At 41.9% G+C, this 24,860-nt stretch overlaps 1 protein-coding gene across 1 annotated transcript; it reads left to right on the top strand.

The window, feature by feature from the left end:
- Positions 1-4,843: 4,843 nt before the first annotated feature.
- Positions 4,844-21,577, top strand: LOC4350486 (cysteine-rich receptor-like protein kinase 42). Its single transcript, XM_015760479.3, has 7 exons — positions 4,844-5,696; positions 18,087-18,209; positions 19,189-19,316; positions 19,465-19,678; positions 20,152-20,383; positions 20,453-20,603; positions 20,995-21,577. Exons 1-7 carry the CDS (start codon positions 4,925-4,927, stop codon positions 21,304-21,306), a joined length of 1,932 nt encoding a protein of 643 aa, XP_015615965.2. The 5' UTR covers positions 4,844-4,924; the 3' UTR covers positions 21,307-21,577.
- The last annotated feature ends 3,283 nt before the right edge of the window (positions 21,578-24,860 follow it).

Below are 24,860 nucleotides of genomic sequence, written 5' to 3'. Positions count from 1 at the left end.
CACTTAACTACCCCATTCACACTCCCTCTCCTCCCGTTCTGTCTCCTCCCCCTTTTCCTCCTTACAGCAGCGACAGGCGGCAGCGGCAACCGACGGTGGGCAGCGGCGGTGTCGGTAGGCGCGCGGGCAGCAGCAGCGGCCGAGCGACGCGTGTGTGACGGCGGCCTGCAGGCGGACCGCCGGTGGTAGCAGGCGGCGCACGGGAGGGGCGCGGGCCGTGGGAGGGGCGCAGGTGGCTAGAGGCGCACGAGCGGCGGCGACGGCCCGTGGGCTGACCGCCGGCGGCGGCACGCGGGCAGAGCGGCGGTTCCAGCGGCAGGGTGACGCCAACCAGGTGTTCGACGAAATGCCAACAAGGGACTTGTGGGGTGGAGCTAGCCAATCTAGCCAAATACCCACTTCAGCTCCTATAGGAGCTAGCTCTCACTGGAATTAAAGTTGGGAGTTAGGAGTTGAAGTTTGGAGCCCTACCAAATAGGCCCTAAGTCATTGTTAACCATGATGTTTGTGTCTTCTCTTTCTTTCATTTTGGCAAATATATTCCTATTAAAAATACTAAGAGCCCTTTATTTGTGATCATTGTACATGCCCTAATGGTCATATGAAAAAAGAGGAAATATGCCACGCGAGCCTACACGATCAAGTTTTATGCCGCACACAGTTAATCTACAAGCTTAACTAACGGACAAAAGGCGCTAGCTGTCAGTTTACTATGATTATCAAAGTTGAAAAATGGCGTGTACTGTGAACATGTGATACGGGTCTATCTTTGCAATAGAACGATTACTGATTCACACTCAAACGCAGTCCAATTAATAAACCGTAAAATTTTCTTCAATAGTATTTTAGGACGGATATGGTAAAACAGTAGGTGAAATCCCGTGCTTTGTTACGGAATGAATGAATGAATATATGTTAAATATTATAGTATATGATGAATGTTAAAATATTAAGAAAATGATATGAGTAAGATGATTTGATATACTTATATGTTAAACTGTTTAATTCTAAATGATGTGTTATACTTGCAAGTGATTTAAGTTGGCTGTGAGCTGTGGAATATAAGAGATAAGGTAAGAAAGGTTGATGAGGAATGTAGGAGAAAGGAAGAGGTCAGGTCACGGAAAAAACATATGCTATGTCATCAGTGTCGGGTCTTTAAGGATACTCGGCACTGATGTCATACCGATATTAGTGCCAGGTAACCATAAGATCCGGGACTAATGAATTTTTCCACTGATACCCTCTCCAATCAGCTACATCCGACACTGATGGGTTGATCATAAGTGATGGGTTATAGTACTACCCGATACTGATAAGACATCGGACCTACCCATCAATGTGTGGTCTTACCAATACCCGGCACTGATGCCTTGTCATCTATACTGAGTATAGCATCGATATAGCGGGTTCTTGTTTTTATGTGCGGGAAACCATAATCTGTGCCATGTTCTGTTGTGTAGTAGTGTCTGTAATAGTAATTGCTCCCACCTCCGTCCCAAAATGTTGCAATCTAGGATAGGATGGCTCACACTATCCTAGGTTGCAATATTTTGGGACGGAGATAGTAGTTGATGGTCATGTGAGATATTTGCACGGATGTTGAGCTTTAGTGGGTATCAACTATAAAGAAGTTGTAGATTACTGTACGTTTGTAAAACAGATAAAAATTTATTATAAAAAATATGTAGAAGTTTATGTTGCAAAACGTTTCCAACGGTAAATCTGTGAAAAAGCAACATTTGAAAATGAAAACCTAACAAACTAACTAGAAACGAGAGACTCACACACGACAGAGTGGAATGAATTAGCCGGCCTGCAGCTTTAGAGATATATGCAGATAGTATCACTACACTGTATCAGGTCATCTCTGACGGGCTCATACCCTTACCTATGACGGGTTAAGCGCTGGTCACAGATCAGTGGTCATTGATGACTCACAGTCACCTGTGACGGGTAAAGACCCGTCAGTGGTAAAAGTTACCTTTGACGGACTGCAAACTAAAATCCGTCACAGGTGAGGTTACCTGTGACGGAGGGGTCCGAATTGAAACCCGTCACAAACCTCAAAAATGGGGCAAAAAAATAATATTATAAGCCTAGCTAGTCGTAGACCATTAGGCATCACAAATCACAAAAATAATCACATTCACAGTCATTTTGACACAAGACAGAATCACAAAAATCATCGCAATCACATTCATCTGGCCAAAGAACAAAATCACTTCACATTCACAATGATTTGGGCACAAAACAAAATCACAAAAATCATAACAATCATATTCATCTGGCGGTGGTGCAGTGGTGGAGGAGGCGGTGGCCGGATCCTCGCCCGGATCCAGCGGTTGGTGGTACGGTGGCAGAGGAGGAAGCGGCCGACGGTCGGGGGAGAGGCCGCGGTGGTCGGATCCGCGCCCCACAAACTTGTCGAGGCCGGATCCGGCGGTTGGCGGTGCAGTGGCGGAGGAGGAAGCGGCCGGCACTCGGGGGAGAGGCTGCGGTGGCCGGATCCGGCGGTTGGCGATGTGGTGGCGGAGGAGGAAGTGGCCGACAGTTGGGGTCGTGGCCGCGGTGGTCGGATCCACGCCTCATAGGCCAGATCCGGCGGCCGGCGGTCGGGTGGCGGGGAGGCAGCGACAGCCGATGGTCGGGAGGCGGGGACGAGTCAGTGGCCGGCGCTCGGGAGGCAGGGAGGCGGCGGCGACTGACGGTCGGGGGAGAGGCCGCGCGGCGGCCAGATCCGGCGACCGACGGTTGGGAGGTGGGGAGGCGGCGGCGGCCGACGGTCGGGACGCGGGGACGCGTCAGCGGCCAGCGCTCGGGAAGCGGGGAGGCGGCGGTGACCGACGGTCGGGGAAGAGGCCGTGGTGGTCGGGTCCGCACCTCGTAGGCTAGATCCGGCGGCCGGCGGTCGGGAAGAGGGGAGGCGGCGCCGGCCGCCGGTCGGGAGGTGGGGAGGCAACAGCGGCCGGCGCTCGGGAGGACGCCATGGCCCGATCTGTGAGGGAGAGAGTGAGGAGGGAGAGAAGGAAGATGAGGGGGAGAGAGTGAGTGAGGGAGAGAAAGAAGATGAGAAAGGAAGATGAGGAGGGATGGGGAATCCGAGGGGAGGAGTAGGGTCGCGGGGGTGGGATGGGGGATTTTTTGGTAAGTCATCTCTAACGGCTATAATTTTTTAACTAGTTTGAGATGAGATATCTAATCTTTGACGGGTTGCAAATTTAACACCTGTCACAGGTGAGGTCAAACTAGTAACGGGTTGGAGAGCAAACCCGTCACTACCTCACCTGTGACGGCTTAAAATTCTGGCTCGTCACAGATGAGGTGATACCTGTGACGGGCCACGGCCGGATGCCTCACCGATGACGGCAAACCTAACGATCCGGCAAAGGTGACAGTCATCTGTGACCAATCCTTAAGCCCGTCACTGGTGTGCCGTCACAGATGTAGGATTCTGGCGTAGTATATCATTCTACGCCCCATCACATCACCCCTCCATCACTATTTATATGCAGATAGAGACTTCAATTAGTCATCGGTCGATTCTACAATTTACCATTGAAAAATCACAAGTTCTATAATATAGTCTCTTCATCTTATTTTGATTGGATACATATCATAATACTATAATACTATAAATCTGGATACGTTTAGCTCCCTATTTAGATTAATTAGGACGTATCACATCCGACTAACGTACCTTAAGGGCTGACGATCGAGTTCAGCTAAGTATAGAACCGTATAGGTAGTTGAACTCGTCAGGCCTTAAAAAAGAGACTATTTTGCCCTTTAAAAATAAGTAAATTTCATAAAACTCCATTTATTATGATCCATGTTATACAAAATCATATGGATTTTAGCACATGACACATAACCTTAGGTATTATGGTAATAAAGTTTCACAGCACCACACCGCTGACAATTTGAACATACTCGTATTCAATTTTTTTTTTAAAAAAGCAGATACAAAATTTAAATGATGGATAAAACCCATATAAATTTAAGATGTGATTGTAGAGCGTAGTTAGATCAAACTCAAAATGATCAGTACCATGGTTTTGTGAAAATTTAGGATCATAACATCAGGGATTATATACCACTTATCAAAAATACCTATGGTCTTGTGCAACATGGATCATAATACATGGAGTAATTTACTCTTTAGAAATTGACATAGATGTTATCAGATCTGTCAATAAAATACAAAGTTGTCAGATCTGCCAATAACATGCAGAAGTTGTGTTATTCTTTTTTGGGTGATTTTTTTTCACTTGGGGTGGGTGATAAGATACAATCTGTTAGACGTGACAGTCATCTCTAATGGACAGAGATGACAATCACCTCTGACGGGTTGGAAAGAGCCATCCGCTATAGGTGAGTAACCCGTGACAGTTCATTTATATCCGGCCCGTTAGAGGTGTTACTCAGCACTCATGGGTCTCTACCTGTTAGAGGTGAGTAGAGTAATCTCTGATGAGGACCAAACTTGTTAGAGGTGATGGTTTGGATGCGTCACAGGTGACTTTGACCTGGCGTGGCATCAATTATTTTAAACTTGGAAAATGCATTAACAGAATTTTCGAAAGCAACCTTCCTATAGGAATTCTTTTACATGATACAGAATGTTTAGTATTTTTGGAAGCAGGTGCATGAAGAACGATGGATTCTCTCATCCTATCCCTCTCAAAAGAACTCATCTTACACCAATTAGAAAACACAAGAGAAACACATTAGCGTGATGGCGTGTTGTAAAACCTGTGTTCGTTAATGACAAATCGTATAGAATCGAGTGCTTGTCAATTCTCTAATTTATACCTCGTCCAATCAATAGCTTCTCCTTCTCACTGCACGCTCACCTCCTTCACCTCCCCCACTCGCGCCATTCGCGTCGACGCCGCTGGCCGGCGCGGCGAGGCGGTGCAACATGGATCGTCTCCTGCTCGCGCCGTCTGCGGTGGCGCTGCTGGTGGTTGCCTCGGCGTGGGTTCCGGCCGCCGCTGACCCGCAGATCACGCTGCTCAACCTGGGGTGCAGCCAGTACAACGCGACACCGGCCGCCGCCTTCCTCGCCGCCCTCAACGCCACCTTCGCCGTGCTCCGCGCCAACCTGTCGTCGGCTGGTGGCGGTGGTGGCTTCGCCACGGCGGCCGAGCCGCGCGCCGCCGCGCCGGCGTTCGCGATGGCGCAGTGCCGCCCGTACGTCGCGGGGGCGGGCAGCTGCGCCGCGTGCTTCGACGCCGCGGCGTCGCGCCTCCGCGCCAGGTGCGGCGCCGCCAACGGCGGGCGCGCCATCCTCGACGGCTGCGTCGTGAGGTACGAGAGCGCCGCCTTCTTCGACGGCCCGGCCACGCTTCCCGGGAACACGCAGGTATGCAACGGCACCGCCGTCGCCGACGGCTCTTTCGCTGGCGCGGCGCGTGGGCTCGTCGGTGACCTCGCGGCCGCCGCGCCCCGCGCACCGGGGCTCGCCGCGGCGGCCGCTCGCGGCGGCGTGTACGCGGCGGCGCAGTGCGTGGAGACGGTCGGGGAGGGCGGGTGCGCGCAGTGCCTGGCGGTGGCGGCGAGGAACATCGATGGGTGCCCGCCGGACTCCGACGGCCGCGCCGTGGACGCCGGCTGCTTCATGAGGTACTCCGACAAGCCGTTCTTCCCGGCGAACGCGACCATAGATCTGGCGCCATACTTGCGATCACCTGGTGAGTTGACTCCAGTCAGTGTTTCCAATTTCGTTTTGGGCCGAAATTTTGGGATTTCGGTGGCAACGAAATTTCGAAAAAAATTTAAAAAAATTTCGCCAAAATGATTTAAGAACTTAATGAAATTGTTTGAAAATTTAACGAATTTTGACTACATTTGAATAAACTTTGACCAAATTCAGAAAAATGGGATACCCTAAAATTTCGGCCGGTATTTGGTTGCCGAGGGAGGCGCAATTAAACTGAAATTGTAAACCATGACCCCATCGTTTCTTCATAGTTTTGCGTGGTTTGTTTCCCAGGAATGGTGGATGTGGTTTCAATTTTTCCTTGTGGATGTTCCTTCGTTTGTTTTAGAATGTTTTAAAACTTCGCAAAATTACAAAAATGGTTCTACACCACAATCTATTTCACTAAAAAACTCATCCACTCAAATTTGTTGGGCTGAAAATTTCCCCTTTCGCGTGTATGAGAAGTTGATTGGACCCATTTCTTCCGACATGGATTCATAGAGTGCCATATCAGTCAGTTCTAGCTCATCCACCATGCCTGTAAGGTTAGTCCAACTCAAGCTCGTTCTTATGCCGTTTGTTGACTCGAGGTCAAAGGACTTCTTTGCTGTGAGCGAGAAGCAACATCGTTCTTTGATAGACAATGGGTTTAAGTTGGACTCACAACATGCTGGCTCAAATCAAGTGCCCTTATGCGCGGTGGGCAAGGTAGGGGCAATTTTAGCCCAATAGTGTTGGGTAGGTGGGTTTTTTTTAACAAAATGCATTGTGGGTGAGAGTCTTTAGAGTTGACAATTGAGATGGTTTATGAAAATTTGGCTAAAAAGTTATGAAAAAAAATTGAAAAATATTCTTACAGGACTGTCTTCTTTTAAGTGATTTTGATTAATTTTAGTCATTTTTTTAACCCGTGGATCTCCCATCAATGCTCCGTGCTAAAACAACATTAGAGGGACTTATGTGGTGGGCTTTATTTCTGTACATGTTTTTGGGTTTTTTGTGAGCTTATTCGTTTTGTGAGTTTATTTCTGTAGATGTCTTTGGGCTCACAAAGTGGGTTTAACGCGGGCTTTGTAAATACTATAGGATGACTTTTCTTGTTGCTTCCTTGGGCCATTCGGGATATAAAAATGGAAGAACTCCATTTTAGGTCCCTGAAATATATGTGGAGTTTTATTCACGTTCCTCAACCACGAAACTAGATATATAGAGTTCCTCAACTTTTAAAACAGGTGCAACTTCTCTCCCATGCCTCCATCCTCCCTTGGCGTCACACTTCCCAAGAGCGTCGGCCCTGACATAACAATCTAATTAAAGGCTTAGTAGTTAGCACATCTGCCATTCATGCAAAGATGATCAACATAAGAAGATACAAAGTCAAACCTCCCATGTTGAAAGCAATGGATGGCTAATTTTTTTTTTCACTCAGAATGGAACTGAACTAATCTAAGGAAACTGAAAATTTTTCTAAAAAGGAGGAAATCAATTGAGGATGCACGATGATATAGAAAAAAGGAGAAGGGCGAAGAGAATGGATTTTCCATATATGAAGGAAAAAAAAATGAGGACTTATGATGATGCAGAAAGGAGAGGGGTAAAGCGGACCTGGTCGTAGCTGTCGATGCTGAGGTCGAGAAGGGAGGGAGACTGGAGAGATGATGGGTGATGATGATATGCATGTGGGCTACACATTTGTTGTACTGTAATTTTCTCTAACTGGTCAACTACTGACATCTGGGTCCTAATGATCTTTTTTTATTTTTCTTCTAGTGGCACATAAGCGCCAAGTCAAACAAAACACGCAGACGCCATGTCATCTAAAACCATCCATAATAATGTCAAGGGACATATTTTGTTTTGTTTTTTTAATTTGGGGGACATTCTATACCCACTTTTGATGTTGAGAAACGTGAATGAAACTCTAAGGTAAATCTTCCTTTAAAATTGAACCAGCGAAAAAGTCCAAAGATTAGAATAAAGCCCATAAAGTTCAGATGCCCAAAACCCACAAACCTACACATCTATTTTGGCCCAGATCAGAAGAATGAAATCTAAATAGATCTTAAAAACAAATTGATCGACATGATAACTTGCAAATGAAGAAAAAGGGCAAAGGAATATGTGATCTCTCAACTTAGGAGATATCCATATAGTATTACGCTGGTAAAATATTATTTAGGAGTGCAGGGTTGCATGCAAACTTACAGGGAGTTGCATGCAAACTTTACAGATAACACATTTGTACCTTCAGACTTGAAGTAAACTTTGAACCTACCTCAATCATGCATATATAATATAATGACAAAACAGCCTGAAATCTCACAGGAAGTTAACTGTATGGTCGAATCACAACAACTAAGCCAACCAGAGGGGGGTGAATGGTTGGTATACCCAAAAACCAAAACTTTTAGCGGAAATAAAAGTTACCCTCAAATTTGACGGATCGTGGTCTGACCGAACGTGTTGCGTCGGTCTGATTGCCTGGAACGAGTCGGTCTGACCGAGATCGAACTCCGGTCGAACTACCGAGTTTGCCTGCTGCGCCTGTCGCTGTCGCCGATCTGACCGCCATGTCCCCGCCGGTCTGACTGTTGCGATGCCGCCGGTCTGACCGCTGGTGCGCCGCCGGTTAGACCACCGAAACCCGGTGAAACACAAATCGAAGAAATCTTAAAGTGTATGACGACTTTATTGATTCTCTCTTTGTTTACAAAGTGCACTCCTTACAAAAATTTCGACTAAACTTGAAACCCTAACTCAACATCAACTCAATTGCTCTCAAAAGCGATACCGGGAAGCCTCACGCTCCCTCTCTATTTATAACCGAGGTAGGCAGTCTAAAGCCACGAACCAAACTCATACTAGAAGTCCTAATCACCCTAGGAAACCCTCTAGTACAAGAAACAAACTTTACATAACCACTCATACCAAATTTGGACTCCTTCCAAATTCGACTCCGCATCCCATACGCACACTATGCCTCTATCGTATGCCATATGGAATCTTCACCAACCACGTGCATTGAACTCTAGCCTTAGTATCCCGCATGATCTCTGACTACCACGGACGTCGCCTTATCCCCAAGCCGACTCCCGGTCCATCACCGCAAATACTCTCTCGGTATCAATTTACCTACACATGGAACTAACAAAGAAACCATATTCCGAGACCAAGCTATCCCCAACTTGACTCATTAGTAGCAAACAACAGTATTACATACGCATAGTATCCATCTAGAAGTCATAACAATGAAACAATCACGGATATCTAAATGAACAACCCGAAACCGAAACCGACACAGAGTCGGCCGGTCAGACCCGCGCGATACACGCCGTCTGACCGGCAACCCATGCCCGATCTGACCGGACCCAACAGACATCAGTCCCTGTTAATCACCTGTAAATTCCAATCATCTCTAAAACCACTTCGCAAATAAATTCCAAATATCAAAACCAATAATCTCCAATGCCAATTGTTTATCACAGAATAATAATCAAAAACACCTTTGATTTTACAATCTCCCGCTTGATGAACACATTGGGCAACCCATAAAATATGTTTTGGTGTCTGGAAAAATAAAAACAAAAGTGGTAAAAAGCACACTTTGTACAAAAAGTACACATCGTGCTCGAAAATCCAAAAGAAAACTTCTCTCACTTTTGAAATAAAAGAAATTCCCAATCGAACCAAAAACAATATGCTCTTCTCAACTCATTTGCTTCTCCAAAAATATTCACCTTGCTTCTCCCCCTTTTGACAATGATTTCATCAAAGCATAGGAATTATGTTCATTAATGTTCAAGAGCTTAGCATACATATAGCATGTCAAGTCATGTATTGCAATAAAAAGAAGATGAACGCATCTATAATATAACAAGCATGCATTAAAGTATAATCATGAACCAAAGATTTTGCAATTAAGCTTGAATCAACAATCAAAATTCATGATTTCATACGATTTATAATGTAACATCTTAACAAGCACATAGGTTGAAAAATAAACACTAAACACACATATACCTATTGCATTTATTACACTTTCTCAAATTAGCCTTCAGCACAAAACAAACAAGAGAATTTTTTATTTTTTTCTTTTCTTGAGCCTTTTTTCTCATACTTTTCTATTTTATTACTGGTACATCCCTGTCGTCAAGACTGTTTCCAGGGATTCGGCACCCATTATTTTGCTCACATTGAATACATCCTTGTCGTCAAGGCTATTTCCAAGGATTCGGTATTCATTTTTTTCATACTTTTATTCTCTTTTCACAATGAGCAATTAAAGCTATATGAGGAATAACAATTCAATAAAGCATATATATAGAGCATTTATAAATCAAACCATATGCTACCATCAACATTTCATATTTGCTTAATTCAAGTAAAATTTAAGTCTTAATTCAAGTAAAATTTAAGTGTCATGCATCATCTCCCTTAAAAGCAAAATCTAAATCTCATGAAAATACTAGAATACATAAAAGCTATGCTAGAGGCAAATAAACCTTCATTGTATTGCTAGCATGCACAAGAAAATACCATATGCATAAACAAAGCTCTCTTTAATCAATTTTTCTCATTGTCATATTATTGCTTGATAAAACCATGAGGTGCAAAACTCCCCCTCAAATCATGCCAAAAGGATGAATTATTCCCAATTCACCATGAAGAAAAGCAAAACGATTAGAATCCAAAGGTTTAGTGAAAATATCAGCAAGTTGCAACTTTGTGTCCAAAAACTGCAATTCCACACCTCCCTTTTCAACATGATCCCTCAAAAAGTGAAAACGAATATCAATGTGCTTTGTGCGTGAGTGTTGAATATGATTCTTAGCAATGTTAATAGCACTAGTATTATCACAAAAGAGAGGAACTTTCTCAAAAGTAAGACCATAATCTTTCAAAGTAGATAAAAGCCAAAGAATTTGTGAACAACAACTAGCAGCAGCAACATATTCAGATTCAGCATTTGATTGAGCAACACTAGATTGTTTCCTAGAAGACCATGCAATCAATGATGTACCAAGAAAATGACATGTTCCACTAGTACTTTTCCTATCAATTCTATAACCACCAAAATCAGCATCGGAATATCCACTTAAGCATATAGAAGATGAAGTAGAATACCAAATTCCAAACTCAAGTGTATGATTCAAATACCTCATTATTCGCTTGACCGCTTGACGATGTGAAGCACAAGGAGAAGCTTGAAAGCGTGCACACAAATACATTGCAAATTGTATGTCGGGCCTAGAAGCAGTTAGATACAACAAAGATCCAATCATACTTCTATACTTCTTTTGATCAACCACTTCACCATCTTCAACAGGATCCAACACAGCTATAGAACCAATTGGTGCTGAAATTGGCTTGCAAATCTCCATCTTGAACCGTCTCAAAAGATCCTTCGTGTACTTTGTTTGATGCACAAATGTACCTTGAGGTGTTTGCTTAATTTGCAATCCCAAAAATTACGATAACTCACCCATCATGCTCATCTCAAATTCCCTGCGCATAGTCTCAGCAAACTCCACAACCAAAGCGTGAGTTGAACAACCAAAGATGATATCATCCACATAAATCTAAACAAATAGTCGATTATCACCATGCTTAAGAACAAAAAGCGTTTTGTCAACCTTTCCCATTGTAAAACCTTTCGTAAGCAAAAAGTTCTTAAGCCTATCATACCATGCTCTAGGTGCTTGTTTCAAACCATACAAAGCTTTAGACAATTTAAAAACATGGTTGGGAAAATTAGGATTTTCAAAACCTGGTGGTTGTTTGACATAAAATTTCTCCTGTATAAAACCATTTAGAAAAGCACTCTTCATATCCATTTGATACAATTTAAAACCTTTTGAAGCAACAAAAGCCAGCAAAAGTCTAATTACCTCAATTCTAGCAACAGGAGCAAAAGTTTCATCAAAATCCAAACCCTCCACCTAGGTAAAACCTTGAGCAACAAGTCTAGCTTTATTTCTCACAATCAAACCATCCTCATTTTGTTTATTTTTGAAAACCCACTTGGTTCCAATAAAATTATGTCTAGATGGTGGTTCAACTAAAGTCCAAAATTTGTTTCTCTCAAAATTTTCAAGTTCTTCATGCATGGCGTTAATCCACTATTCATCAGTTAATGCATGTGACACATCTTTGGGTTCAAAAGAAGCAACAAAATGCAGAATTTGCACAAACATCATGAGTTGTTACCTTAGACGTTGTTGTCCGCTCACCTATATTACCAATGATTTGTTCCGGCGGATGTCGACGTTGAATGTGGAATGGAGCAGCGACTTCTAAAGTTGATTCACGTTCTGTATCAATACTGGTCGAAGTTGTAATCTATAGAGGTCCATCTCAATCAGCATCAATAGTACCTGAACCCGATGAGCCTGGCCGGTCTGATCGCACCTCCTGTGGCGGTCTGACCGGTAGCGTGCCGGCGGTCTGACCGGCCTAGCGCCCGGTCTGACCGGCCGAGCCGACCTCGTCGTCGTTGGCGCTCTCTTCTTCAAAAGTACGACCATCCTCCCCTGAACCTATGACAATGTACCTGCAATGTCGGGTCTAGTACCTTGACTAGCCTCATCAAAAGAAACTTCGCAAGTCTCAACGATTTTGTTAGTCTCCAAAATAAGTACACGATAGCCACAAGAGTGTGCGGGGTAACCAAGAAACAATCTATCGGTAGAACGTGCCTCAAACTTATCCAAATTTCCAAATTTGAAGACAAAGCATTTGCAACCAAAAACACACAAATGTGAAACTTTGGGTTGACGTCCAAATCAAAGTTCATAAGAAGTTTTTCCAAGTTTTGATCTCTAGAAAACCCGATTTAAAATATAGCATGTAGTGTTAATCGCCTCTGCCCAAAATTTTCTAGGAGTTTTATACTCATCCAACATCGTTCTAGCCATCTCAACCAAAACACGGTTTTTTCTTTCAATAACACCGTTTTATTGCGGAACACGAGGAGAAGAAAATTCATGCTCAAGACCTCTTTCGTTTCAAAATTGTTCAAATGAAGCAGTTTTAAATTCACCACCATTATCACTTTGAATTCTTTTCAAAGAACTAGGAAATTGAAGATCCAATCAAAGAAACAAACCACGAAAGTGTTGAAAAGCTTCGTCCTTAGTTGCCAAGAAGAAAACCCAAGAATATCGAGAAAAATCGTCAACAATAACAAACTCATACCACTTTCCTCCAACAGATTGCACTCTAGCTGTACCAACAGTGTCCATATGTAATAGCTGTCCCAGTGCATCCGTCATCACAGAAACAATAGGAGCATGTGAAGAAGCAACCATTTAAAATTTTCATTTACCTTAACCAAACCTGTAGCGAGAATGGCACTTGTAGAAGCATCACCAAAGATAATCGATTCAGTCTTGGATGCCTTTTTGAGGGAGGAGAACCAATTTTTATCACCGGTCATGTGCCGCGAACAACCGGAATCCACGATCCACAAGTTCTCCTTCCGTGCCACCAAAGCCTATACACGAGCAGAAGTCGAAGCCTCAGTACTGAGGTTAGATGATAGCAAAAATTTAGGAATCCAGTACTGAGAGACACGACCAGAAGATCCAATAGGCATATATCCATGTGCAAAAACAGTTTGAGAATTTTTCGAAAAATTTCTGCAAGGCCGGTCTGACCGACATACAGTAGCTGGTCTGACTGGGGGCCGGTCTGACCGCTTCTGTGCCACCGGTCTAACCGGTGCCCGGTCCGACCGCTGCTTAGTAGCCGGTCTGACCGGTCGCCGGTCCGACCGCGGGACCCACTACGATCTGACCGGTTTCCTCGAGGGAAAACCAGATTTTTGCCACTTTGATTTTGCAAAAGTAATCTCTCTCTCCTTTTTCTGTTTATGAGCCAATCTGAAACAAAAACCAACAATATGTCTACCATTGCCACAAAACGAGCAAGTATATTTTTCACGATGATTAGAAACATTGGTAGACTTAGATGGCTTAGCAACACAAGCAACAACAGAAGGTTTTGCATGCACAACATTGGATTTTGAAGATGATGCACTCAAGGTAAAAATGATGCCAGCAGATTTAAACACAGTTTTATTAGTATCAGGTTTAACCAAAATCTCACCACTTCTAGCACCAACACCTAACACAACAGGAGGATGTCTAGTATGATGAGCATAAGGCTTAAAACCTAAACCACGATTATGTGTGCTAACCTTAGATTGATCTAAAATCATGTTGAGGTTCTTTTTACCATCAGAAAATCTTTGCAAAGAATTTTTCAAATAAGAAACCTCTTTTTCCAAATTAGCACAATTTTCACAATCTACCATGACACCTTTGCTTTTACGACATTTGGGGCAAGAAAGCACTTCATTGTTTTTCACAACATCTTCCATGTACTCAACACGACCTAAAGCATCATTTAATTTCAATTTATTCAAAGTGCTGAGCAATCCAAAACACCATGAGGTTGTTTTAACTTTTTAGCACAAATCATGTTAAACATCAAACTAGCATGAAAAGTAATTTGATATTTCTGCAACAACTTTTTAGTTAAAAAGAACTCATCCAAAGTGCGTGTGTGCAAAGCAAAACTAAGAGCTAGAGAAGATCTATTTTTCAAATCATGTGCAGCATTAACATCTCTAATTTTTGAAATCTCATTCATTAAAACCTCACAGTTTGTGCAATCATCATCATTAGGAATAAGAGATTTTAATCTAGCAATTTCAGAATTAAGAGATTCAATGATAAACTCCTGTTTTCTATACATCTTCTCACATTTCATATGTATTTCACTCAAAATATTAATGGCTTCCTCAAGAGCACTTATCTCATTGTCTTCACACTCTGAATCCGATTCACCACGCGCCATGAAGCAAACATCGGAGATGTTCTTACCCTTATCTTCATCTCCACTCTCACCATCTACATCGCTTAGTGGCTCAAACGTAGCGTAGACTTGATCAAAAGCCTTCTTGAGAGTGTCCTTGATCTTCCTCCCTTTGAATGTACCCTTTGGCTTGTTGTCATTGGTCTTCTCATCACCATTATCTTCCTTCCTCACTCTCCCAAGCTTAGGACATCATGAACGAAAGTGATCCGTAGAACCACATTCAAAGCAACGATTTGGTCCACCTCTTTTCTTGTACCTAACATTAGTCACAGCTCGAGAAAGTCTGTTAGATAACAAAACCAAGTCTCCTCCTTGAATTGTTCGAGTTGATCATCGGACATGGCATTAAACAAAGCAAATGCGGAAGACTTCGATGAAGAAGAATCAACATCCAAAGAAGTTGAGGAAGAGACCAAAGCACTCGACTTAGAATCAACTTTACGAGAAAGAATATTCATCTCATGTGTTTTCAGTTTTGTGTAAAACGAATCCAAAGTCAAAGTAGACATGTCAACAAACTCCTGAATAGATGTAACTTTTATCTCCCAAATAGACATATCAAGACCATTCAAAAAGTGGCGAGAAATCTCAGATTGTGGATAATTAGCATCATAAGAATAATCAACAGATCTAAGATCACTCAAAATTTTGTTAAACCTAGAAAGATAATCATCCAAAGCTTCTCCAAGTTTCATCTCAAATTTAATGTACTTCTTTTTGAAAAGATCTCGACGAAGTTCTTTAATGTTATTTGTTCCTTGATGAAAATTACTCAAAGCAATCCAAATCTCATGGGCAGTTTGAAGATAAGCAACACGATCATAATCCGAACGAGAAATCCCACAGAAAAGAATATTGTGAGCTTTGCAATTTTGTTCAAACTCAGTTTTTAAAGCAGCAGTATTAATTTTTTCAGGAATCACATAAGGATGAGAAACTTTTCTCCAAATATCATAATCTTCAGCCAGAATGTAATATCATAATCTACACCAATGAGAAAAATCTGTTCCATCGAAAACATGAGGCTTAGTTGAAAACCTAATAGCCATGGCAAAAACTCTAGATCAGTTAAAATCCAAAGAAGAAAACAAGGCTCTGATACCAGTTGTAGGTATACCCAAAAACTAAGCCAACTAGAGGGGGGGTGAATGGTTGATATACCCAAAAACCAAAACTTTTAGCGGAAATAAAAGTTAACCTCAAATTCGACGGATCGCGGTCTGACCAAAGGTGTTGTGCCGGTCTGACCGCCTGGAACGAGTCGGTCTGACCGAGATTGAACTCCGGTCGAACCGCCGAGGTTGCCTGCTGCGCCTGTCGCCGTCGCCGGTCTGACCGCCGTGTCCCCGCGGGTCTGACCGCTACAATGCCGCCGGTTTGACCGTTGGTGCGCCGCCGGTTAGACCGCCGAAACCCAGTGAAACAAAAATCAAAGAACTCTTAAAGTGCATGACGACTTTGTTGATTCTCTCTGTGTTTAAAAAGTGCACAAACAACACTCCTTACAAAAATTTCGACTAAACTCGATACCCTAACTCAACTATCAACTCAATTGCTCTAAAAAGCGATACCGGGAAGCCTCACGCTCTCTCTCTATTTATAACGGAGGTAGGTAGCCTAAAGCCACGAACCAAACTCATACTAGAAGTCCTAATCACCCTAGGAAACCCTCTAGTACAAGAAACAAACTTTGCATAACCACTCATACCAAATTTGGACTCCTTCCAAATTCGACTCCACATCCCATACACACACAATACCTCTATAGTATGCCATATGGAATCTTCACCAACTACGTGCATTGAACTCTAGCCTTAGTATCCCGCATGATCTCTGACCACCAGTGACGTCGTCTTATCCCCAAGCCGACTCCCGGTCCATCACCATAAATACTCTCCCGGCATCAATTCACTTACACATGGAACAAACAAATAAACCATATTCCGAGACCAAGTTGTCCCCAACTTGACTCATTAGTAGCAAACAACAGTATTACAAACGCATAGTATCCATCTAGAAGTCATAACAATGAAACAATCACGGATATCCAAACAAACAACCCGAAACCGGAACCGACACAGAGTCGGCCGATCAGACCGCGGGCTGCGCCGGTCTGACCGTGCGATACACGCCGGTCTGACCGGCAACCCATGCCCAGTCTGACCGGACCCAACATACAGTAGTCCCTGTCAATCACATGTAAATTCCAATCATCTCCAAAACCACTTCGCAAATAAATTCCAAATATCAAAACCAATAATCTCCAATGCCAATTGTTCATCACAGAATAATAATCAAAAACACCTTTGATTTTACATTAACAAGACTGTTGATGTATGCCTCCACGCCACGGAACTTCATTGTAGCCAGGTCGCAGAGTCTAAAACAAACCAGTGAAGACACAATTGAGATAGTTTTCTAGCTGGTTGCTATCTCTTTTTTCACACAAAAACAGTTTGCTACCTTGCAGCAGCCTGTGTCGAACCAAATCCAGCTAGAAAACAAGCATACAATGAACGCATGAACAAATTCTGACTCCTAATTAACAAAAAGCATTAATAGAGTAATGTAATTGAGACATTTCCTCATGACAAAAACTCACCCAATATATCTCTTTCCACAATTAGGCAAGTAAGGTCACACATTTGTTGCAGTACCACGGTCTTGTTTCTATTAGAATTTAGACATGTAAAACGTCATTTAGTGCCTCATCAGAATGGTGCTCGTCCTAGGATGGTTTATGTATAGTATAGTGGGATCACACTTCCGCTTGGATCAAAGCAATTGAGTGGTCCCCGCAAAAAAAGGGCAATTGAGTGGTGGAGCTGCCAACCCTTCGCTCGGAGCCCCATCTAAAGGCTCCTGTCCGAAGGCATCCGCAGAGTGTGGGACACCTTTGTCCTAGTCCTAGGGCGTCGGATAAAAAGGTTGGATTAGGTCTCTGGAGAAGAGGGGTTGGGCTTCTCTAGATCCTCCTAGTAGAGCTTAGAGGACCCATTGAAAAGTAAGTACTTTTTTTATCATGTCACAAAGAACTCTATTCTTCACATAGCAACAACTAGAATGAAAATAAAAAGGAATGAAAAAGCATATGGAAATAAATGATTAATTTCTATCCGCTTGAAAGGCCCTTCTCCTTGCCTCCGCCCCGCCTTGGGCTCCTTGGGGGAGGAACGAGTCCAAAGGCCTCTGGTTCCCCCTACAATTTGTTTTGCAAAGATATTTCAATCAAAGTGAAAACTTGTATCTTTGAAGCATGTGTTGTATTGATGGATGGATCATACATGGACATGTTGATTGTGAGGTCATTTTGTACATTTCAGGAAAATCTTCTACAGTTAATTAGTTGTTTAAATATTAAAGTCAATTTATTTACTTCAGGTAGTAGTCTCTTTGTTGAGGTTAGTTTACTGTACAATTTCACTTCGAGAGCAATTAAATATTATGTCTCTTGTTCAAAGGTCTTCAGTTCAGATCTCTCCATCCATTATCTATGCAGGGAAATCAAATCACAAAGGAGCCATCATAGGAGGAATTTTAGGAGGTGTGGCATTCCTGCTCCTTGGCCTATTGGCACTCTTCTGGACCAGGCAGTCTAAGAAGCCGTTGAAGCCTCGTAGAGGTAAACAACTATATGTTTTGTGAAGTATACTACCTTCTTGCACTTAAACTTTATGTTGATGTCTTCAACGGAACATTAAGAGCATGGTCAAATATCAGGTTGGCATGTCACCAAAACTAATTTGACATATTTCATGAATTTGTGAAATTAAACTACTTTAGACAATGGACATGCTTTATCCATCTCAATAGCCGGAGGCATACATGCTTTCACCACCACAATATCATTGAAAGCCCTTGATTCTTGATACGTTTTTGTGGTACATGAAGTCAACTTGCATACTCCCTCCGTACTCGTAAAGAAGTCGTTTAGGACAATGTTTAAGTCAAATCTTGGGAATATAAATCATAAATAACTCTTAGGTTGTTGAGTTTGAAAATGTAAAAATTATATGAATATATTTGTCTTGAAAAATACTTTCATAAAAGCATACATATATCACTTTTCAATAAATATTTTTGTAGAAACAAGAAGTCAAAGTTGTGTTTTGAAGGCCGTGTCGCTGTCGAAAACGACTTCCTTTACGAGTACGGAGGGAGTATTTATCAATACACTTGAGTATTTTGACTGGCTGAACACAAAATGGTATGTGTAATTTTGTCTTGAAAAGTACTTACATAATTTTAATTATCACAATTTATGAATATGTCAATACCAAGAAAAAAATAGGAGCGAAATTTGCTGTTTGGAGAATTTGTCGATGCTGACTTGTTTGTGATCCGAAGGAGCAATAATTTTCAAATAAAGGACAATTATTGATCTCTGGTGTATGGAGAAGTTGTGTTTGTGCACAGCTGGAATCAAGCAAAGCTCCAACTACATTTCTTTTGCATTTGAACGTTTAACTAATTCCCATGTTTATAATGAATAAAAACGTACCATATGACCAAGTTTTGCAAAATTCATTTTTCCATAGGAAGCTAATTGGAACGAAAAGGAACTACTTAGCTTCTTTGTCTCTAACTGTATTTTTCTTTAGGAGATATTCTTGGAGCAACAGAACTGCAGGGTCCAACAAGTTTTTACTATAAAGATCTAAAGGTTGCAACCAATAATTTCAGTGAGCAAAGCAAACTTGGAGAAGGGGGATTTGGAGATGTATTTAAGGTATTACAATAGTCAAATATTGAATCTTCTGTACTGATTCTAAGACAAGATGCAACTCTAAGTAGAATAAAAACATCTGATCACCAGTGTTGCTATTTGACTATACAAAATGGTAAAATAAATATTGAAAAAAGTACATTTCTGACAGGCTTCGCTGAAAAATGGGAAAACTGTAGCTGTAAAACGGTTAACAGTTATGGAAACTAGCAGGGCCAAAGCAGATTTTGAAAGTGAAGTGAAGTTGATTAGCAATGTTCATCATCGGAATCTTGTCCGGCTTCTTGGTTGCGCAAGCAAGGGCTCAGAATGCCTGCTTGTTTATGAATACATGGCAAATGGAAGCCTTGATAAGTTCCTCTTTGGTATGTTTCTCAGTTCTTTAGTTTTCTTTTGAACATGCAGGGGATCTGTGTGTCATTTCATTAAGCAAAGACCTCAAGTCTTTATTGTTTTTATTGTTTAAATTTTCTGGGCACTTGATGGACATATGGAAGCTTTTTTTTTTGTTCATGTGGCATTTCCATTTGATATCATACTTCTATTGGTACACATTCTGAGGGGATGTTTGGATCCCTGGCATGCGGAGCAGTTACTCTTGGCTAAGCTACGCAACCAAACGTTCATGTTAGCTTCTATTGGCTTTAGCTATGATGGGCTAGTTTATCCTTGCCAGGCAAGGCATGGTGATTGGGGGATCCAAACATACTTATATGTGTAGTTTAAGAGGGGGAATCGCATTGCTAATGATCAAGTGTAGACTGAAGTTAATTAGCTTAAAGATGATCATGCTGACCTACATTCTCTTTTGGCAATGGCCTCATTTTTGTTGTTATAGGCGAGAAAAGTGTCGCCCTCAATTGGAAGCAGCGATTTAATATCATTATCGGCATGGCTCGTGGCCTTGCATATCTTCATGAAGAATTCCATGTGCGCATCATACACCGTGACATTAAATCTAGCAATGTTCTTCTTGATGACGAGTTTCAACCAAAGATTGCTGATTTCGGTTTAGCAAGGCTCATACCTGATGATCATAGTCATCTCAGCACTAATTTTGCAGGAACATTGTAAGTTTGAAGATGAAAATATCGTTTTAAGGGCATATGTTGTGTTTCTAATTATGTTTACTTAAGCAGGGGTTACACAGCTCCTGAGTATGCCATCCATGGGCAACTCTCAGAGAAGGTTGACACATACGGCTTTGGTGTAGTCACTTTAGAAATAATAGGTGGTAGGAAGCTCAATGATGCAAGGCTGGAGCCTGATAGCCAGTACCTACTTGAATGGGTATCAGTCATTCTAAAAACTTCTTTTTTCTCTTGGACACATACCACATTTTAACTGCATATTTCTCATACAACCGTACAGGTGTTTGCGCTTATGATTATATTCGTACAATTCCTGATATGAATGTATTTGCTATTTTTTATTGTACATATTAAATTTGATAAAGTTATTGCCGAGATGGCATATTTTCTAATATCAAGGTTCCACCAAAATTTGTCCATGTTAAGATCAGGACCAAACAATTTGAATTGTTCATTTTCAATTTGAGAAAGAAATGTCTTCGTAGATCATATGATCATCTTGTAATGACTATTAAGATCTTTTGTAATGCAAGACTGTATTATGGACATTTTGTTAAATGTAAATTTGATCATGCCTTCTTGTTTTACAGGCCTGGAAGCTTTATGAAGACAACAACTTGATTGAATTGGTGGACAGATCATTAGACCCAGAAGAATACAATCACGAGGAGGTGAAAAGAACAATGGAGATTGCCCTTCTGTGCACTCAATCGGCTGTCACATCACGTCCAATGATGTCGGAGGTAGTTGTGTTGTTGCTGACAAGAAATGCTCTAGAGTTCCAGCCCACGAGACCGACTTTTATCGATGCAACTCGTAGAGTGCCAGGTGAAACATCAACCTCCAGTTCATCTTCTGCATCCAAAGCTACTGTTTCGATATCACAACTTTCAGCCAGGTGAAAGGTGTTCTAAATAAATGTGCTTATTTTGATTGTGTGTAAATGCTATTTATTTGTATATGTATCTATGTTCTTCACGTCAACAAGTGGATATTTACTTGTGAGTTGCACGTAGAACATGTATTCTCTTTTTTTTTTCTTCTCTCTTGTCCTATTCATATAATCGCGACTTGCATGGCATTTACCATGTCTGTTCTGACACAATTATTTTGTGTATGTTTGGAACACATTTGAGTGAGAATTTGAAAAATATTGCTTTGATATTTATGGCATCCTAGGTCATGTGTTATGAGCATGAATTCTATGTCTAGAAATGCTATTGCTGTGGTGTTACAGTCCCGTATGTTCACTTACCCTTTCACCTGATTCTATGTATAGTATCAGAAGACAGAAAAAAGTTGGGTGTGGCCCATGAACTACCGCTTTTACAATTCATCATCTATTTGAAAAAAAGTGTAAATAGAAGAGTAGGTACTCAAAAATACCTCGAATGCTCAAGATTCAAGCTTTTAGCCATACATCACATGCAGGAATTAGTGAGGGTAGATAGATATATGTAGGCAATTGCATTTGCCAATCTTTCTTTTTTCCGCGTTGCTATTTTGATTTTTTAAAAATCAAGTCTTTTGAATATCTCTGTGTTTTAATGTAGCAAATCATCAAATCATTGAGCCAACCATCCTACATCTTGTTGCGTAGCCCCGTCTTGATAATCTTCATTGCCGAGAAGACCTTCTCAACTGATGCAATTGCCACCGGTAAAAGCTATGCCAACTCATTGAGATGATATACAAATGGAAATACACTATGCCTCTTCAGTCAACCATCTTTTTTTGCAAAGCTTGCAAAATCATGACAAACTATGAACTCCTAGAGCCTCCACACATGAAGGATAAATGTCTGTAGTTGATTTCTTATAGCCTTGCGATCATCAAAAGAAAAATCTGTAGATTATATGATCTACTAACATGAGTGCTTAGCCATCTATGATCACCTTAATGTGGAACAATTATGGTCACAGACCGTTGTTTGAAGCCATCAATGCAGTTTTCCTGGTTCCCTCTGCAATGCTGTTTGCCGGAATGGATGTAGAGGTAGCAATCCCTCGAACCGCTCTGGCGGCGTAGGGGAGGAGGTAGTCGTAGTAGTTGTGCAGTCAATGTGGCGGCATGCCTCAGGCCTCCACCTGCAAAGTCCTCGGACAGCACTATGACTCCCTTCCAACGCAACTAAGAATCGGGAATTAGGGTTTGGGATGTCGGGGAGATTGGAACCTTGAGAGAGATCGTCATCTTTCTCACGTGTAGGCCTCCCCTTTTTATTTTGCGCCGAGAAATCAGGGAAATCTTAATAAAAGGAAATTATTGGTGCTTCTGATCGTTGCACAATTTAATTAAGGAAATAATTGCTATTTTAATCACACACCAATTTCGCACGGGCAACGGGTGGAAAAATGACCATAACGAGATTTTCTCCTGGTTTCCATGCTGAGAGATAAATTTGCCAACAATATCCTCCTGATAAATCTTCGTAAGCTGGGCAAGCCTATCCACGTGAAATTTAGACTAAACAATCTCTAGGATCAAGAGAAGCAAAGCAAACAAGCAATTCGGAGATACCTCATTAAAGCTATGATTCAACTTTGTGTTAATAGCATCTATTGCTGCATAAAAGGTATCAACAAGGAAACACATGGATGGTCGTGACATTGTTTCTCCCCTGTTTTCTTGATTGACCAATCCCTGGAACTGTATCATCCATATTTGGTATTGGCATATCATTTTCTATGCAAAATACTGTAACCTCTCCATGCAAAGGTTCCCAACCATCGTTTCTCAAATTGATCAAATGGTTTTTCACCAATGTTCTCTGATCGACCGATCAGACCTGATCGCCATGGCACCGATTAGGCCGATCAGGTTGGTTAATCGTTGACCAACCTGATTAATCGAGGCAGATCGGTAAAGTCTGTTGCCATAACCTAAGAACATATATACTATATAGTGCACAACATAAAGCAATAATAAAGGAATCCTTTGAGTTTTGATGTGTGCAAGAATCCATAACTCCATATCCCAGTCGCGTACTCCATATTTCTTTTGACTTGCTGCTGAAAATAACACTGAACTGAAACTAGTAGCTGAAAATAAGACTTGGAGGCTGGGAGCTTGAGGCCTAGAGCAAATATATAAAATAGGGCAACTAAGAACATAATTAAACCAGCAAATCATAGTAGCCAGCAGCCCGGTATCCAACCAGTAGTAGTAGCACATAAATAAGCAAGTTCACTACAAAGTACAAGCTTAAGTGCTCAACTGAACAACGCATAAGCTCCAAGTTCGAACACAAGCAGCCATCTAACTAATCAAATCATCATCCAAAAGAAAGCTCCCTCCATCTTCTGTTGTTGCTGCAGTTGTTGGTCCTCCTCCATCTTCATCTTTAGCTTCTGAATCAACATCACTTTGTTGTTGTTCTTGTCCACCATCTATTTGATTATCATCACTGTCATCTTCTTCAACAATATCTTGGACAACAGCAATTGTCTTCCTTGAACACTTCCTTTTCCTACCATAAGTGACCGCAACACTATCACGAGCAGCAGCAGCAGCCGCCCTAGGCATGTCACGACCTCATAGAGTCTGAGTTGCACCAATAGCTTGATCAACCCAATTGAGATCATCATCAGCTGCTTGAACTACTTCACAATTGTCATCAACCCATTCATTCTCCCACTGGAATTCTTCAAGGAGGAGTGGGTTGCATCTCGTTCCTTTGGAGCCAAGCTCTCTAATTTTCTGAAATCTATTTGCCATCTTCCGGTTGTAGCTAATATGCACCAACTTGTTCAACCTTTTGTGTTCTAATCAGTTCCTCTTTTTGATATGGATCTGCACATGAAAGATAAAACAAAGGAAAAGTCACATTGGTGGATGCAGTTAGTGACAAAATGCAAACTTTAGCTAGTACTAGTAGTAGTTGCACTTATATTGGCAAATGCACTTCAGTTGCACTCACATCCAGAAGCTGAACATCAAAGACAAATAATCCATTTTGTAAAACTCTGGAGCTCAAGTGCTCGGCCACCATACCGCCAGGGTTTCATTTCTTGGCTTTTCAGAAGTTTGATAATCTTTGTAATCTTCTTGGCGGTAGGACCACCAATGAAACTTTCCCTCACGGTTAGCAGCCAAGAAATCTGGATTTCCATGTCACTCTAGAATTGGCAGTTGGCCGCCAAGATATATTGCCTTGGCAGTTTTCAGGCTATCCTTGGGTGATTTTTGGCCGCAAAGAAAATTACGGATTCTTGTAGTGACCCCACCAAAGAACTGAAATGCAATAAAGCGAAGTGAGTGTAGTTCAACTGGTTAGATTCCTTGTGGTGGAACAAGCACACTAGGTTCAAACCCTATATTTGACACAGGTGCTCGCATTTACGGCTAATTATTCATTCAATGGTAGGCGACGTACCCGTCGACAGTGAGGCGCCCGTGGTGACTCCATCAATCTTGAGATATACTAACCCAGTCCTTCGGAGGTGTTCATAGGGGT

This window comes from Oryza sativa, chromosome 11 (genome assembly GCF_034140825.1).
Source record: "Oryza sativa Japonica Group chromosome 11, ASM3414082v1".
In the NCBI taxonomy this organism is placed as follows: Eukaryota; Viridiplantae; Streptophyta; class Magnoliopsida; order Poales; family Poaceae; genus Oryza; species Oryza sativa.
Note: the sequence above shows the minus strand (reverse complement) of the source record. Positions and strands in the feature narration are given on the sequence as shown.

Excerpts from the sequence above, each read along its gene's own strand:
- LOC4350486 (XM_015760479.3), top strand. The coding sequence starts at position 4,925 with ATGGATCGTCTCCTGCTCGCGCCGTCTGCGGTGGCGCTGCTGGTGGTT. Across the intron at positions 19,317-19,464 it reads GATTTGGAGATGTATTTAAG|GCTTCGCTGAAAAATGGGAA; the intron begins GTATTACAATAG and ends CATTTCTGACAG. Across the intron at positions 20,384-20,452 it reads ACTAATTTTGCAGGAACATT|GGGTTACACAGCTCCTGAGT; the intron begins GTAAGTTTGAAG and ends TTACTTAAGCAG.